The sequence below is a fragment of the Bufo bufo genome, chromosome 5 (assembly GCF_905171765.1).
Source record: "Bufo bufo chromosome 5, aBufBuf1.1, whole genome shotgun sequence".
NCBI lineage: Eukaryota > Metazoa > Chordata > Amphibia > Anura > Bufonidae > Bufo > Bufo bufo.
Genome location: NC_053393.1, coordinates 24,364,784 through 24,378,066, shown reverse-complemented (window position 1 = coordinate 24,378,066; position 13,283 = coordinate 24,364,784). Strand labels below are relative to the sequence as shown.

The 13,283-nt window shown below is 42.9% G+C and overlaps 1 protein-coding gene across 1 annotated transcript in view; it reads right to left on the bottom strand.

Moving 5' to 3' along the window:
* LOC121002363 (serine/threonine-protein phosphatase 6 regulatory ankyrin repeat subunit A-like) overlaps positions 1 to 13,283 on the bottom strand; it is a 104,863-nt gene that overhangs the window by 49,288 nt on the left and 42,292 nt on the right. The window contains exons 10-11 of the mRNA XM_040433828.1: positions 2,559 to 2,759; positions 1,199 to 1,300 (exon numbers count right to left, since the gene is read on the bottom strand). Coding sequence (XP_040289762.1) covers positions 1,199 to 1,300; positions 2,559 to 2,759 — 303 coding nt within the window. The remainder of the gene's footprint in view (positions 1 to 1,198; positions 1,301 to 2,558; positions 2,760 to 13,283) is intronic.

Genomic DNA, 13,283 nt, shown 5'->3' with positions numbered 1-13,283 from the left:
ACTCACTATTCTGCTGGGGCAGTCACTGTGTACATACATTACTTATCCTATACTGATCCTGAGTTACATCCTGTATTATACTCCAGAGCTGCACTCACTATTCTGCCAGTGAAGTCACTGTGTACATACATTACATTACTTATCCTGTACTGATCCTGAGTTACATCCTGTATTATACTCCAGAGCTGCACTCAGTATTCTGCTGGTGCAGTCACTGTGTAAATACATTACATTACTTATCCTGTACTGATCCTGAGTTACATCCTGTATTATACTCCAGAGCTGCACTCACTATTCTGCTGGTGCAGTCACTGTGCACATACATTACATTACTTATCCTGTACTGATCCTGAGTTATATCCTGTATTATACTCCAGAGCTGCACTCACTATTCTGCTGGTGCAGTCACTGTGTACATACATTACATTACTTATCCTGTACTGATCCTGAGTTACATCCTGTATTATACTCCAGAGCTGCACTCGCTATTCTGCTGGGGCAGTCACTGTGTACATACATTACATTACTTATCCTGTACTGATCCTGAGTTACATCCTTTATTATACTCCAGAGCTGCACTCACTATTCTGCTGGTGGAGTCACTGTGTACATACATTACATATCCTGTACTGATCCTGAGTTACATCCTTTATTATACTCCAGAGCTGCACTCACTATTCTGCTGGTGCAGTCACTGTGTACATACATTACATTACTTATCCTGTACTGATCCTGAGTTACATCCTGTATTATACTCCAGAGCTGCACTCACTATTCTGCTGGTGTAGTCACTGTGTACATACATTACTTATCCTGTACTGATCCTGAGTTACATCCTGTATTATACTCCAGAGCTGCACTCACTATTCTGCCAGTGAAGTCACTGTGTACATACATTACATTACTTATCCTGTACTGATCCTGAGTTACATCCTGTATTATACTCCAGAGCTGCACTCAGTATTCTGCTGGTGCAGTCACTGTGTAAATACATTACATTACTTATCCTGTACTGATCCTGAGTTACATCCTGTATTATACTCCAGAGCTGCACTCTGTGACTGGGCTGCTTACACTTATGATTTAGGTGTTACCATGTTTGGTTGTTACTACATCCTGATGAGACTCGATCATGTATGATACAGCGCAGAAACAGGAAATTCCATGAAATGAGTGTATTGGGTGGAGCTGTACTCACTGACTGCTCCATGTTGACATCGGCTCCGCTCTTCAGCAGAATCTCGGCCACCTTTTGCCCATCTTTTATCCGCGCTGCAATGTGTAATGGAGTCTCCTGGTCCTGAGGGAGAAGGACTTTGTTAAAGGGATTTTTACGCTCTTCCAATATAAAGCCTAATGACTGTACAATGACAAGTTCTGCCACTCCCTAATATACTTTGTATTTTAGTTTTTGTCCCATTTCAATATTGCCGCTTGCTGTCAAGTGAATGAAATTGTTTAAAACTAGAGCAGTATTTCCCAAAATGTGTTCCGTGGTGGGGTCTCTGAGTTGTTTTGTCTTGCAGTTTAAGGTTACCTGGCTCGAAGAAGTTTGGGAACTCCTGGAGTACCGCTATCTCCTTCCAGACATCAGTGTTTAGAGCAGCGGTCTCTGACCTGTGGCTTACTGGCTGTTGCAAAACTACTCCAGAGGTTGTCAGAGCATAATGGGGGTTGTAGCTGTGTGACAGCCAGAGACCCACAGGTTGGAGTGCAGTGGTTTAGAGGGAGAAGGTGCTTAAAGGGGATGAAAATCCAGCAGTGTGTAAAAGCATTGAGCGATCCTTGTAAAGTTCTTACTGTGTTTGCAATAAAAGGAGACCAGATTTTTTGTGACTTTATAATGTCTCGTAACACAAAGCACTTATTCCTCTAATATCCAATAAAAACATCAGCTCCAGTCAGTGATACATTCATGGCTACATTGTATCAGTGTGGGACTCTGTCGCCATCAAGTGGCTGAACTAGGAATAACCACAGGAAGCAGCAAAGATCTTGAATGTGGGCCCAACTTTACAATGTGTTTTCTTCTAAATTTTTCTTTACGCTGTAGTTCCCCAGCAGTTGGAGAACCATGTGTTGAGGACCACTGCTGTAACCTAATGAGTGAGTTTTTAAAATAATTTTATTTCAGGTCTCATTTAATTCAATTCAGAATTCAATCCTTGAAGGGGTTGTTCATTTGGGCAATCCCTTTCAGTTGAATCTTCAGATGATAAGCTGCTTGGTCCTCCATGGTGTCCTGCTGCTTGGACCTCCATGGATCAGTTGTAATGTGTGCAGGAACCTCAGGGTTAGTGTTCCAATTCACTGCAGCGCCACCAAAGGAAATATAAAGAATGACACTAATTTATTCAAATTCATGGGCTGTCCATGTTATGGAGAGACACGTTGGGTCCTCCAGATAGAGAGTTGCTTTTTGTAGTTGCTCTATCCTCTGGCTAATAGATAAGGACCCTAAATGGAGGACCTCCCACTATCAACTAAGAATTAATTATTAAGGTAATTAAAAAACAAGACAATGCCTTTAACCGTTACTTGGACCTTTGGACTCTCACCTTCCCTCCTTTTGGTTGTACTTGTGCTCCGAAGCCAAGTAAGGTCTGGACCACCTGTGGTTTGCAGTTTTCCACAGCAATGTGAAGCGCAGTGTAGTTCTCTTTGGTTCTAGCATCAACTTGGGCCCCCTTTTGCAACAGGGCCTTTACCACTGAAGTGTGCCCCCTTCTGGCTGCTGCATGGAGGCACAGTGCTCCTGACTGCAGGGTTAAGAAAGACAACGTGCATTATTATACAACACCCAAATCAATGGCACCAATAATAATTGTCGCATACAGGGGTCTAGAATCCAATGATTTATATTGATCAATGGTATATCCCATATGTGCAACCATAGGAGATGTATTCTTAACCCATGTCCGACATTGTATGTAGTACCCGAGAGTGAAGGCTGCTTATCTTTAGCCATGGATATTTGAAACTAATTAAATTTACAATTTTCTCTGGCCCTAAGGGGCAGTATATATCATTTAGACCCTCCCCTGAGCTGCTTATTTTCTTGGATTATATCAATGATACAGTCCCATTATAACTTCAACAAAATCTGCTCCACATAACTTGTTCCCCCAAGGTTTGTAAAATTTTGGGTCTCCTTATGTCTGCTTAGGCAAAAAAAATCCCAGCTGTACTGTAGACAAATACAGTCCTGATCAAAAGTTTAAAACCACTTGAAAAATGGCAAGAAATCATATTTTACATTGTTGGATCTTAACAAGGTTCCAAGTAGAGCTTCAACAAGCAACAAGAAGGAATGAGAGTGAGACAAAAAAAATTTGGAGCATTCAATTAATTGAAAATAACGATAAAACTGAAACGTTGTGATGGCAAAGGCTAAAAAAACTCTCCCTTTTTGAACATGGTCGGGTCGTTGAACTGCATAAGCAGGGTCTCTCACAGCGCGCCATCGCTGCTGAGGTGGGACGCAGTAAGAAAGTCATTTGGAATTTCCTAAATGATCGTGAAGGTTATGGAACAAAAAAGTGGAAGACCCCAAAAAATTTAATCAGCACTGAGCCGGAGGATCCAATTGGCTGTCTGTCAAGACACTGGATGATCCTCGACCCAAATTAAGGCCCTTACTGGTGTTGACTGCAGCCCCATAACCATCAGATGGCATCTGAGACTGAAGGGCTTCAAAAACAAAAAACGTCTTCAAAGACCTCGTCTCCTTGAACGCCACAGAACTGCTCGTTTGGACTTTGCAAGAGAGCACCAAACATGGGACATTCAAAGGTGGAAGAAAGTTTTATTCTCTGATGAGAAAAAATGTAACCTTGATGGTCTTGATGGTTTCCAACGTTACTGGCATGACAAGCAGATCCCACCTGAGGGGGCGCCATAATGGTCTGGGGTGCTTTTTCCTTCAGTAGAACAATGGAGCTTCAGGAAGTGCAGGGGCGTAAAACGGCCGCTGGCTATGTCCAGATGTTGCAGAGAGCATTCCTCATGACTGAGGACCCTCGTCTGTGTGGTAACGACTGGGTTTTTAAACAGGACAACGCTACAGTACACAATGCCCGCAGGACAAGGAACTTCCTCCAGGAGAATAACATCACTCTTTTGGCCCATCCTGCGTGTTCCCCTGATCTAAATCCAATTGAGAACCTTTGGGGATGGATGGCAAGGGAAGTTTACAAAAATGGACAACAGTTCCAGACAGTAGATGGCCTTCGTGCGGCCGTCTTCACCACTGGGAGAAATGTTCCCACTCACCTCATGGAAACGCTTGCATCAAGCATGCTGAAACGAATTGAAGTGATAAACAATAACGGCGGAGCTACTCATTACTGAGTTCATGTTTGGAAGTTGGATTTCTGTTTTGGGGGGGTTTAGTTTTTTTTGGAGGTGTGGTCCTAAACTTTTGATCAGCTGAAAAACAGCCTGTTTCAGTTTATTCCTTGTTTTCATTAAATTGAATGCTCAAAAAATGTTTTGTCTCACTCCCATTTCTTCTTGTTGCATGTTGAAGCTCTACTTGGAACCTTGTTAAGATCCAGCCATGCTAAATAGGATTTTTTTCCATTTTTCAAGTGGTCTTAAACTTTTGACCAGGACTGTAGTTACATAGTGAGGTTAAAAAAGACATGTGTTCGTCCTATTATCCTGCAGTGTTGATCCAGAAGAAGAAAAAATACCCCCTACAATGTCCATGCCAGTTGACCTGATGTCAGGGTTTTGCAAAAATCCATCTTGATTATAAAGGTCCATGGAGGTTCTAGTTGCCATGGCTACCTCCAGGAATATATAACTATGTTTCTTTTATCTCTAACGTTGTAAAAAATTTACTAAGTAATTTTCATTAAAGAATATAATATACAGAGCATTCAGAAAGCTTCAGACCCTTTCACTTTTTCACATTTTGTTATGTTTCTCCTTGAGCTAAAAAAAAAATAAAGTTCTCCCCCCCATCATTCTGCACTCAATATAGTGAGAAAGTGAAAACTGAATTTTAGAAATTTTTGCAAAATTTTTTAAAAGGAAAAACTAAAATTTCACATTGCATAAGTATTCAGACCCTTTGCTATGACACTTGACATTTTTTTCTGGGACCTCCCATTTATCTTGATCATCTTCGAGATTTTTTTTCACATTGATTGAAGTCACCTGTGGTAAGGGTAAATTCAGGTGACTGGACATGATTTGGAAAGACCCATCCCTGTCTATATAAGGTCTCACAGCTGACAATGCATATGAGAGGAAAAACCAAACAATAAGGAAGAAAGAACTGCCTGTAGAGCTCAGAGATGGCATTGTGTGGGGGCACAGATCTGGAGAAGGGGACAAAAATGTTCTTCTGCAATGAAAGTTCCCAAGATCACAGGGGCCTCTATTATCCTTAAATGGAGAACAACCAGGACTCTTCCTAAAGGTGTCTGCCGCACCAAACTAGTACGTAATTGGGGAGAAAGGCCTTGGTAAGAAAGCTGACCAAAGAACCCAATGGTCACTCTGGCTGAGCTCCAGAGATCCTGTGTGCAGATGGGAGAAATGTCCAGAAGATTATCCATCACTGCAGCCTCCACCAACCTGTGCAGAAAGAAGCCTTTCCTCAGTAAAAGACACATTAAAGCTGCCTGGAGTTTGCAAAAAAAGCACCTAAATGACGCTGAGACTGTGAGAAACAAGATTCTCTGGTCTGATGAAACCAAGATTGAACTTTTTGGCCTCAATTCTAAGCATCATCAGAACTGAAGGAAACCAGGCACTGCTCATCACCTGCAAAATACTTTACCTACAGTAAAGCATAGTGGTGGCTGTGGGAGACATGGAGACTGGTCAGGACTGAGGGAAAGCTGAATGGAGCAGAGTACAGAGATATTCTTAATGAAAACCTGATACAGAGCTCTAGACCTCATATTCGGCTGAAGGTTCACCCTCTAACAAGACAATGACCCTAAGCACACAGCCAGGACAACACAAGAGCGGCTTAGGGACAACTCTATGAATATCCTTGAGTGGCCCAACCGCAGCCCTGACTTGAACCCAATGGAACATCTCTGGTGAGACGTGAAAATGGTTGTTCACCGATGGTCCCCATCCAACCTGACAGAACTTGAGGGGATCTGCAGAGAAGAATGACCAAAAATTCCCAAATCTAGGCATGCAAACCTTGAAGACTGCAGGCTGATATCATTGCCAAAGGGGCTTAAACTAAGTCCTTAGGAAAGCGTCTGAATACTTATGTCCCGAGTAAAGGGGCTGAATACTTATGTCAATGCAAGATTTTAGTTTTTCCTTTTCAGTAAAAATTAACAGCTTAACGACCCAGGACGAGAATGCTCGTCCTAAATCGACGGCACTTAGCGCTAGAGGACGAGCATTCTCGTCCTGCAGTCCTTCCTCCCCCCCCCCCCCGCATGCGGTGCCGCAATCAGCGGCAGAGATCCGGCTGTGATGATGCTGATGTCGGTGGATTAACCCCTCATATACCGCGGTCAGCGCTGACCGCGGCATATGGGAGGTTTGCGCTCCCTCACCTCATCCATCGGTCCCCGCGCTGCTGTGGCGGGGACTCGATGGTTGCCATGGCAGCCCCAAGCCATTCCAAGGCTTGGGGCCTGGCATGTATGGAGGCCTAAGAGGCCCAGCCCCCAGGCTGGTTCTCCTAGGCAACTGTTAGCGTCTTACAGTGTAAGACACTAACAGTTCCATACAGCACAATACAGATGTATCGTGCTGCATTGAAACAGGGATCAGACCCTGTAATGTTGAAGTCCCAGAGTGGGACAAATAATAAAGTGGAAAAAAAAGTTAAAGTTTCAAGTAAAAAAAAAAAAGCGTCCTTTTCCAAAAATAACATGACCTAACCCCTCAGATGAACACCGTAAAAAATAAAAAATAAAAACTGTGCTAAATAAAAAAAAATTGGCACCTTACATCACAAAAAGTACAACAGCAAGTGATCAAAAAGGCGTACGCCTACCAAAATAGTACCAATCTAAACGTCACCTCATCCCGCAAAAAATGAGCCCCTACCTGAGACAATCGCCCAAAAAATAAAAAAAACTATGTCTCAGTATGGATCATTTTTTTTGTTTTAAAAAAGCTGTTAGTGTAAAACTTACATAAATAAAAAAAAGTACACATATTAGGTATCGCCGCGTCCGTATCGACCGGCTCTATAAAAATATCACTTGACCTAACCCCTTAGGTGAACACCGTAAAAAATAAAAATAAAAACTGTGCTAAATAAACCATTTTTGTCACCTTACATCACAAAAAGTGTAATAGCAAGCGATCAAAAAGTCATATGCACCCCAAAATAGTGCCAATCAAACCGTCATCTCATCCCGCAAAAATCATACCCTACCCAAGATAATCGCCCAAAAACTGAAAAAACAAAGCTCTTAGACTATGGAAACACTAAAACATAATTTTTTTGGTTTCAAAAATGAAATCATTGTGTAAAACTTACATAAATAAAAAAACTATGGCTCAGAATATGGAGACACTAAAACATCATTTTTTTTGTTTTAAAAAAGCTGTTATTGTGTAAAACTTACATAAATAAAAAAAAAGTATACATATTAGGTATCGCCGCGTCCGTATCGACCGGCTCTATAAAAATATCACATGACCTAACCCCTTAGGTGAACACCGTAAAAAATAAAAATAAAAACTGTGCTAAATAAACCATTTTTTGTCATCTTACATAACAAAAAGTGTAATAGCAAACGATCAAAAAGTCATATGCACCCCAAAATATTGCCAATCAAACCGTCATCTCATCCCGCAAAAATCATACCCTACCCAAGATAATCGCCCAAAAACATAAAAAACTATGGCTCTTAGACTATGGAAACACTAAAACATGATGTCACCGCCAGTTCTGTGAGAAGGTCTGACAGACGTTCTTCTCTACCTCTTGTATGACGTTCTTTGTTTTGGTTTTACTTTGTCATCTCCTTTCCTTCTGCCAGGTGTCATTTATTTAGACTAATCGTCTTCCTTTATATTCCCTCCCATACTGCCTCACTTTGCGGTTTATACTAGTTCCTGGATGAAGTGTTCACTGCTGGAGGCTGCTGCTGTTTGCTCAGATAAGTCTTTTCCTTTATTGTGTTTCCTTGCTGACTTGATTCTAGGTGACCCTGACTCCGTCCGTATTATGTGCAGGGAGCCGGTGGTCATGTACCCTCACTATTATAGGGTTTTCAGGTGTCACACAGTCTTAGGTACGTGGGCATGCAATCGTCTACCATTGAGACCCTTGCATGTGCATAGCAGTCAGGGAGAGCTCTTAGGGTTTTATAGGGCTCACCCATATGCTCCTTAGTTTGGGATCAAGCCAGTCAGTCGTTTATTTATAAGTTCCAGCTATCTGCAACTTCATCCGTGACAGATGATTTTTTTGTTTCAAAAATGAAATCAGTGTGTAAAACTTACATAAATAAAAAAAGTATACATATTAGGTATCACCGCGTCCGTATCGACCAGCTCTATAAAAATATCACATGACCTAACCCCTCAGGTGAACACCGTAAAAAAAAAAAAAAACTATGTAAAAAAAGCCATTTTTTGTCATCTTACATCACAAAAAGTGTTATAGCAAGCGATCAAAGAGTCATATGCACCCCAAAATAGTGCCAATCAAACCATCATCTCATCCCGCAAAAAATGAGACCAACCTAAGATAATCGCCCAAAAACTGAAAAAACTATGGCTCTCAGACTATGGAGACACTAAAACATGATTTTTTTTTGTTTCAAAAATGAAATCATTGTGTAAAACTTACATAAATAAAAAAATTGTATACATATTAGGTATTGCCGCGTCCGTGACAACCTGCTCTATAAAAATACCACATGATTTAGCCTGTCAGATGAATGTTGTAAATAACAAAAAAAAACTGTGCCAAAACAGCTATTTCTTGTTACCTTGCCTAACAAAAAGTGTAATATAGAGCAACCAAAAATCATATGTACCCTAAACTAGTACCAACAAAACTTCCACCCTATCCCGTAGTTTCTAAAATGGGGTCACTTTTTTGGAGTTTCTACTCTAGGAGTGCATCAGGGGGGCTTCAAATGGGATATGGTGTAAAAAAAAACAGTCCAGCAAAATCTGCCTTCCAAAAACCATATGGCATTCCTTTCCTTCTGCGCCCTGCTGTGTGCCTGTACAGCAGTTTACGACCACATATGGGGTGTTTCTGTAAACTACAGAATCAGGGCCATAAATATTGAGTTTTGTTTGGCTTTTAACCCTTGCTTTGTAACTGGAAAAAAAAATATTAAAATGGGAAATCTGCCAAAAAAGTGCAATTTTGAAATTGTATCTCTATTTTCCATTAATTATTGTGGAACAACTAAAGGGTTAACGACGTTTGTAAAATCAGTTTTGAATACTTTGAGGGGTGTAGTTTCTTAGATGGGGTCACTTTTATGGAGTTTCTACTCTAGGGGTGCATCAGGGGGGCTTCAAATTGGACATAGTATCAAAAAAAAATAGTTCAGCAAAATCGGCCTTCCAAAAACCGTATGGCATTCCTTTCCTTCTGTGCCCTGCCGTGTGCCCATACAGCAGTTTACAACCACATATGGGGTGTTTCTGTAAACTACAGAATCAGGGCCATAAAAAAAATCTTAAAATGCAAAATCTGGCAAGAAAGTGAAATTTTGAAATTGTATCTCTATTTTCCATTAATTCTTGTGGAACACCTAAAGGGTTAACAACGTTTGTAAAATCAGTTTTGAATATCTTGAGGGGTGTAGTTTCTAGAATAGGGTCATTTTTGGGTGGTTTCCATTATGTAAGCTTCACAAAGTGACTTCAGACCTGAACTGGTCCTTAAAAAGTTGGTTTTTGAAAATTTCTGAGAAATTTCAAGATTTACTTCAAAACTTCTAAGCCTTGTAACGTCCCCCAAAAATAAAATGTCATTCCCAAAATGATCCTAACATGAAGTAGACATATTGGAAATGTAAAGTAATAACTATTTTTGTAGGTATTATTATGTATTATAGAAGTAGAGAAATTGAAACTTGGAAATTTGCTAATTTTTCTAAATTTTGGGCAAATTTTGTATTTTTTTATAAATAAAAATAAACTCAATTTTACCAGTGTCATGAAGTACAATATGTGACGAAAAAACAATCTTAGAATGGCCTGGATAAGTCAAAGTGTTTTAAAGTTATCACCACATAAAGTGACACTGGTCAGATTTGCAAAAAATGGCCTGGTCCTGAAGGTGAAAATGAGCCCGGTCCTTAAGGGGTTAAAGAGGACATTTCATGTTTGTTTGTTTTTTAGCTTAGATAAATACCTTTACTTGTGGGGTACCCCCAGCTGATGCTGCCACCCTACCTGTTTTTTTTCTTTTTAAATATCGCTCCTACGCCCTGCTGTGCCCCCCCTGCACTATTCCCGCTCAGTATATTAATACTGAGCATCGTTACAGGGAGGAGGAGACGCCAGGAGGAGACGCCATCACAGTGGAGAGCGTCACAGCCAGGGAGAAAAAAAAGCTCACCTTCTCCCTGGCTGTGACGCTCTCCGCTGTGAAATTTTTTGAAATTTGGTTTCAGTTATGCCACTTCCAATGAAGCATTGCATCTGACAACACGTTAAAATTTCCCCCTCAGTATATTTGTATATAAGTAATTTTAGTATAGAGTAGAGGAGAAAGAGCATGTTCATGATACTGGAAGTAGGTATAACAACCAGAGAGAAAACCTCCATTCCCTTACGTCCTACCAGCAGCACAGATGGGGTTAACTACCCCCCGTGGACTGGTAGGACCGGTGGAATTTTAATGAGCCCAAGAACCAATAACAAAGCTTAACATCCCTACAAAAGGAGGGAACACCCCCCAGCCCACTGTGTTCTTTTCTGTCCTCCGGACAGGTGGACTGGCGGTCCCCCTCCGTTTTTTTGGGGAAGTGTTTTTTTGTGTTTGGCGGTTTCTTTCCACCTACTTTGGTATTTTTTTTTCTTAGCCACCCTTTACTTAGTTTCGGAGCTTCTCCTTGCTTACCTCCCCTCTTCTCCGTCCGGCACCGCATCTCCGATGGGCGCCGTTATCACCGGAAGTGACGTCGGCCCCTTCCCGGCGTCACTTCCGACCAGTTCAACGATGTCTGGGCTCAGGAGATTCCGGACCCTTGGGTCCTAGAGGTCATTTCCGAGGGCTACTTAATAAACCTCAAGTCGCCTCCTCCGGACAGATTTGTCATCAACCAGCGCCTACCGCCCACCAGGCAGGCAATTCTGGAGGCCTATATCCAGGACTATATCCTCAAGGGCGCTCTGTAGGAGGTTCAGGCAGGAGAGCGGGGCTTAGGGATCTATTCTCCGTTTTTTCTAGTTCCCAAGAAATCCGGATACCTCCAGATGATTATCGATTTGAGATTTTTCAATCGATTTATAAGGCAAAGTTTTGCATGGAAACTATCAGGTCAGTGACCCACGTTCTCAACCCCGGAGACGTGATGGCTACCCTGGACCTCAAGGATGCCTATCTTCACATCCCCATCCATCCTGCTTCCCAGAGGTATCTCAGGATCGCGGTCCAGGTCTCAGGGGTCCTCAGGCACCTTTAATTTGTTGCCTTACCCTTCGGGATTTCCTCTGCTACTATCACCTTCACCAAGGTGGTGGTTTTGGTGGTGGCAGTTCTGAGACTTCAAGGGCTGACCGTAATTCCTTACCTGGACGATTGGCTCCTAAAAGCCTCCTCGGTTCCAGTTCTTACCCACCATCTTCATGTGGCTCTCTCTTTTCTGCTCCGCCTAGGGTGGATCATCAACTGGCAGAAGTCAAACATGAGCCCGTCGACTTCAGTAACCTATCTTGGCTTCATAGTAGACTCCGTTGGGATGTCCCTCCAGTTGACTCCAGAAAGAAGAACTCGGATTCTGGACCTGGCAAGGTTCCTATTTATTCTTCGTCGAGTTTCCATCAGGACTCTCATGAAGATGTTGGGGCTCATGTCAGCGGCTGCGGAGGCAGTCCCTTGGGCTTTGTGGCACCTCCGCTCTTTACAATCGCAAGTCCTTGACAAATGGGATGGCAGCCCCGCCGGGCTAAATTCCCTGTGTTCCCTGGCTTGTCAGACTCGAACCTCCCTGAGATGGTGGCTCCATCTCCCGGGGGAGAAGTCTATAACCCAGCCATCCTGGGTCATATTGACTACGGATGTGTCCCAAGTAGGCTGGGGCGCTCACCTAGACGGTTCCCCTGTCCAAGGGACTTGGTCTCCTCAGGAGCGGCTACTTTACTCCAATCTCCGCGAGATTCGAGCCATCCAGCTAGCCCTCCTACACTTTGCCCCCCGAATCCGGGACTTAGCAGTGAGAGTACAGTCAAACAACATGACTGAAGTCCTGTACATCAACAAGCAGGAAGGCACAAGATCTCTACTCCTCCTTTCAGAGATCGAGGTAATTCTTCGGTGGGCAAAGTTGAACCTTTCCCACCATCCGTGGTTCCTGCAATATAATCGTGGATCGTCTGAGTCGCGGTCTGCTGACAATGGAATGGTCCCTGCATCCGGAGATATTCAGGCAGATATTCCTCAGGTGGGGTTTGCCAGAGGTAGATCTCATGGCAACGAGGTTCAATGCCAAGGTGGAGAGGTTCTGCTCCCTTTACAGGGAGGACAACCCCCTGGCGATAGATGCTCTGTCAATACCATGGAGGTTCAGGCTGGCTTACATCTTCCCTCCCTTTTCCATGATACCGAGGGTATTGATAAAAATTCGTCAGGATCAGGCCTCGGTAATAGCCATCATAACGTTTTGGCCCAAGAGATCCTGGTTTACCCAGCTCATTTAGAAGAGTCGGGGACATTATTGGAGGCTCCCCCCACGGCAGACCCTGGTGTCATGGGACACTCAGATCTGCACAGGTTCAACCTGACAGCCTGGAGGTTGATCAGTCCCTTCCCAGAATAGAAGGGCTTTCAGAGTCGGTCCTGAGAACGTTGTCACATTCAAGAGCAAAATCTACTAAGAAAGCTTACTCCAGAATCATGAGAATCTTCTCGTCATGGTGTGCTTCAAACCAGGTGGCGTCTGCAGATCCGCCCCTCTCTACGATACTTTAATTCCTACAGGACGGCCTACAGGACGGCCTAGACAGAGGCCTTGCTCTATCTACTCTGAGGGTCCAGATTTTTGCCATCTCGGCCTGTCTAAACAGACCCTTATCTCGGGACCCGCTCATCAAACGCTTCCTTAAAGGAGCCAAAAGATTGAAGCCTACAGTACTGAGGCCCATCCCTC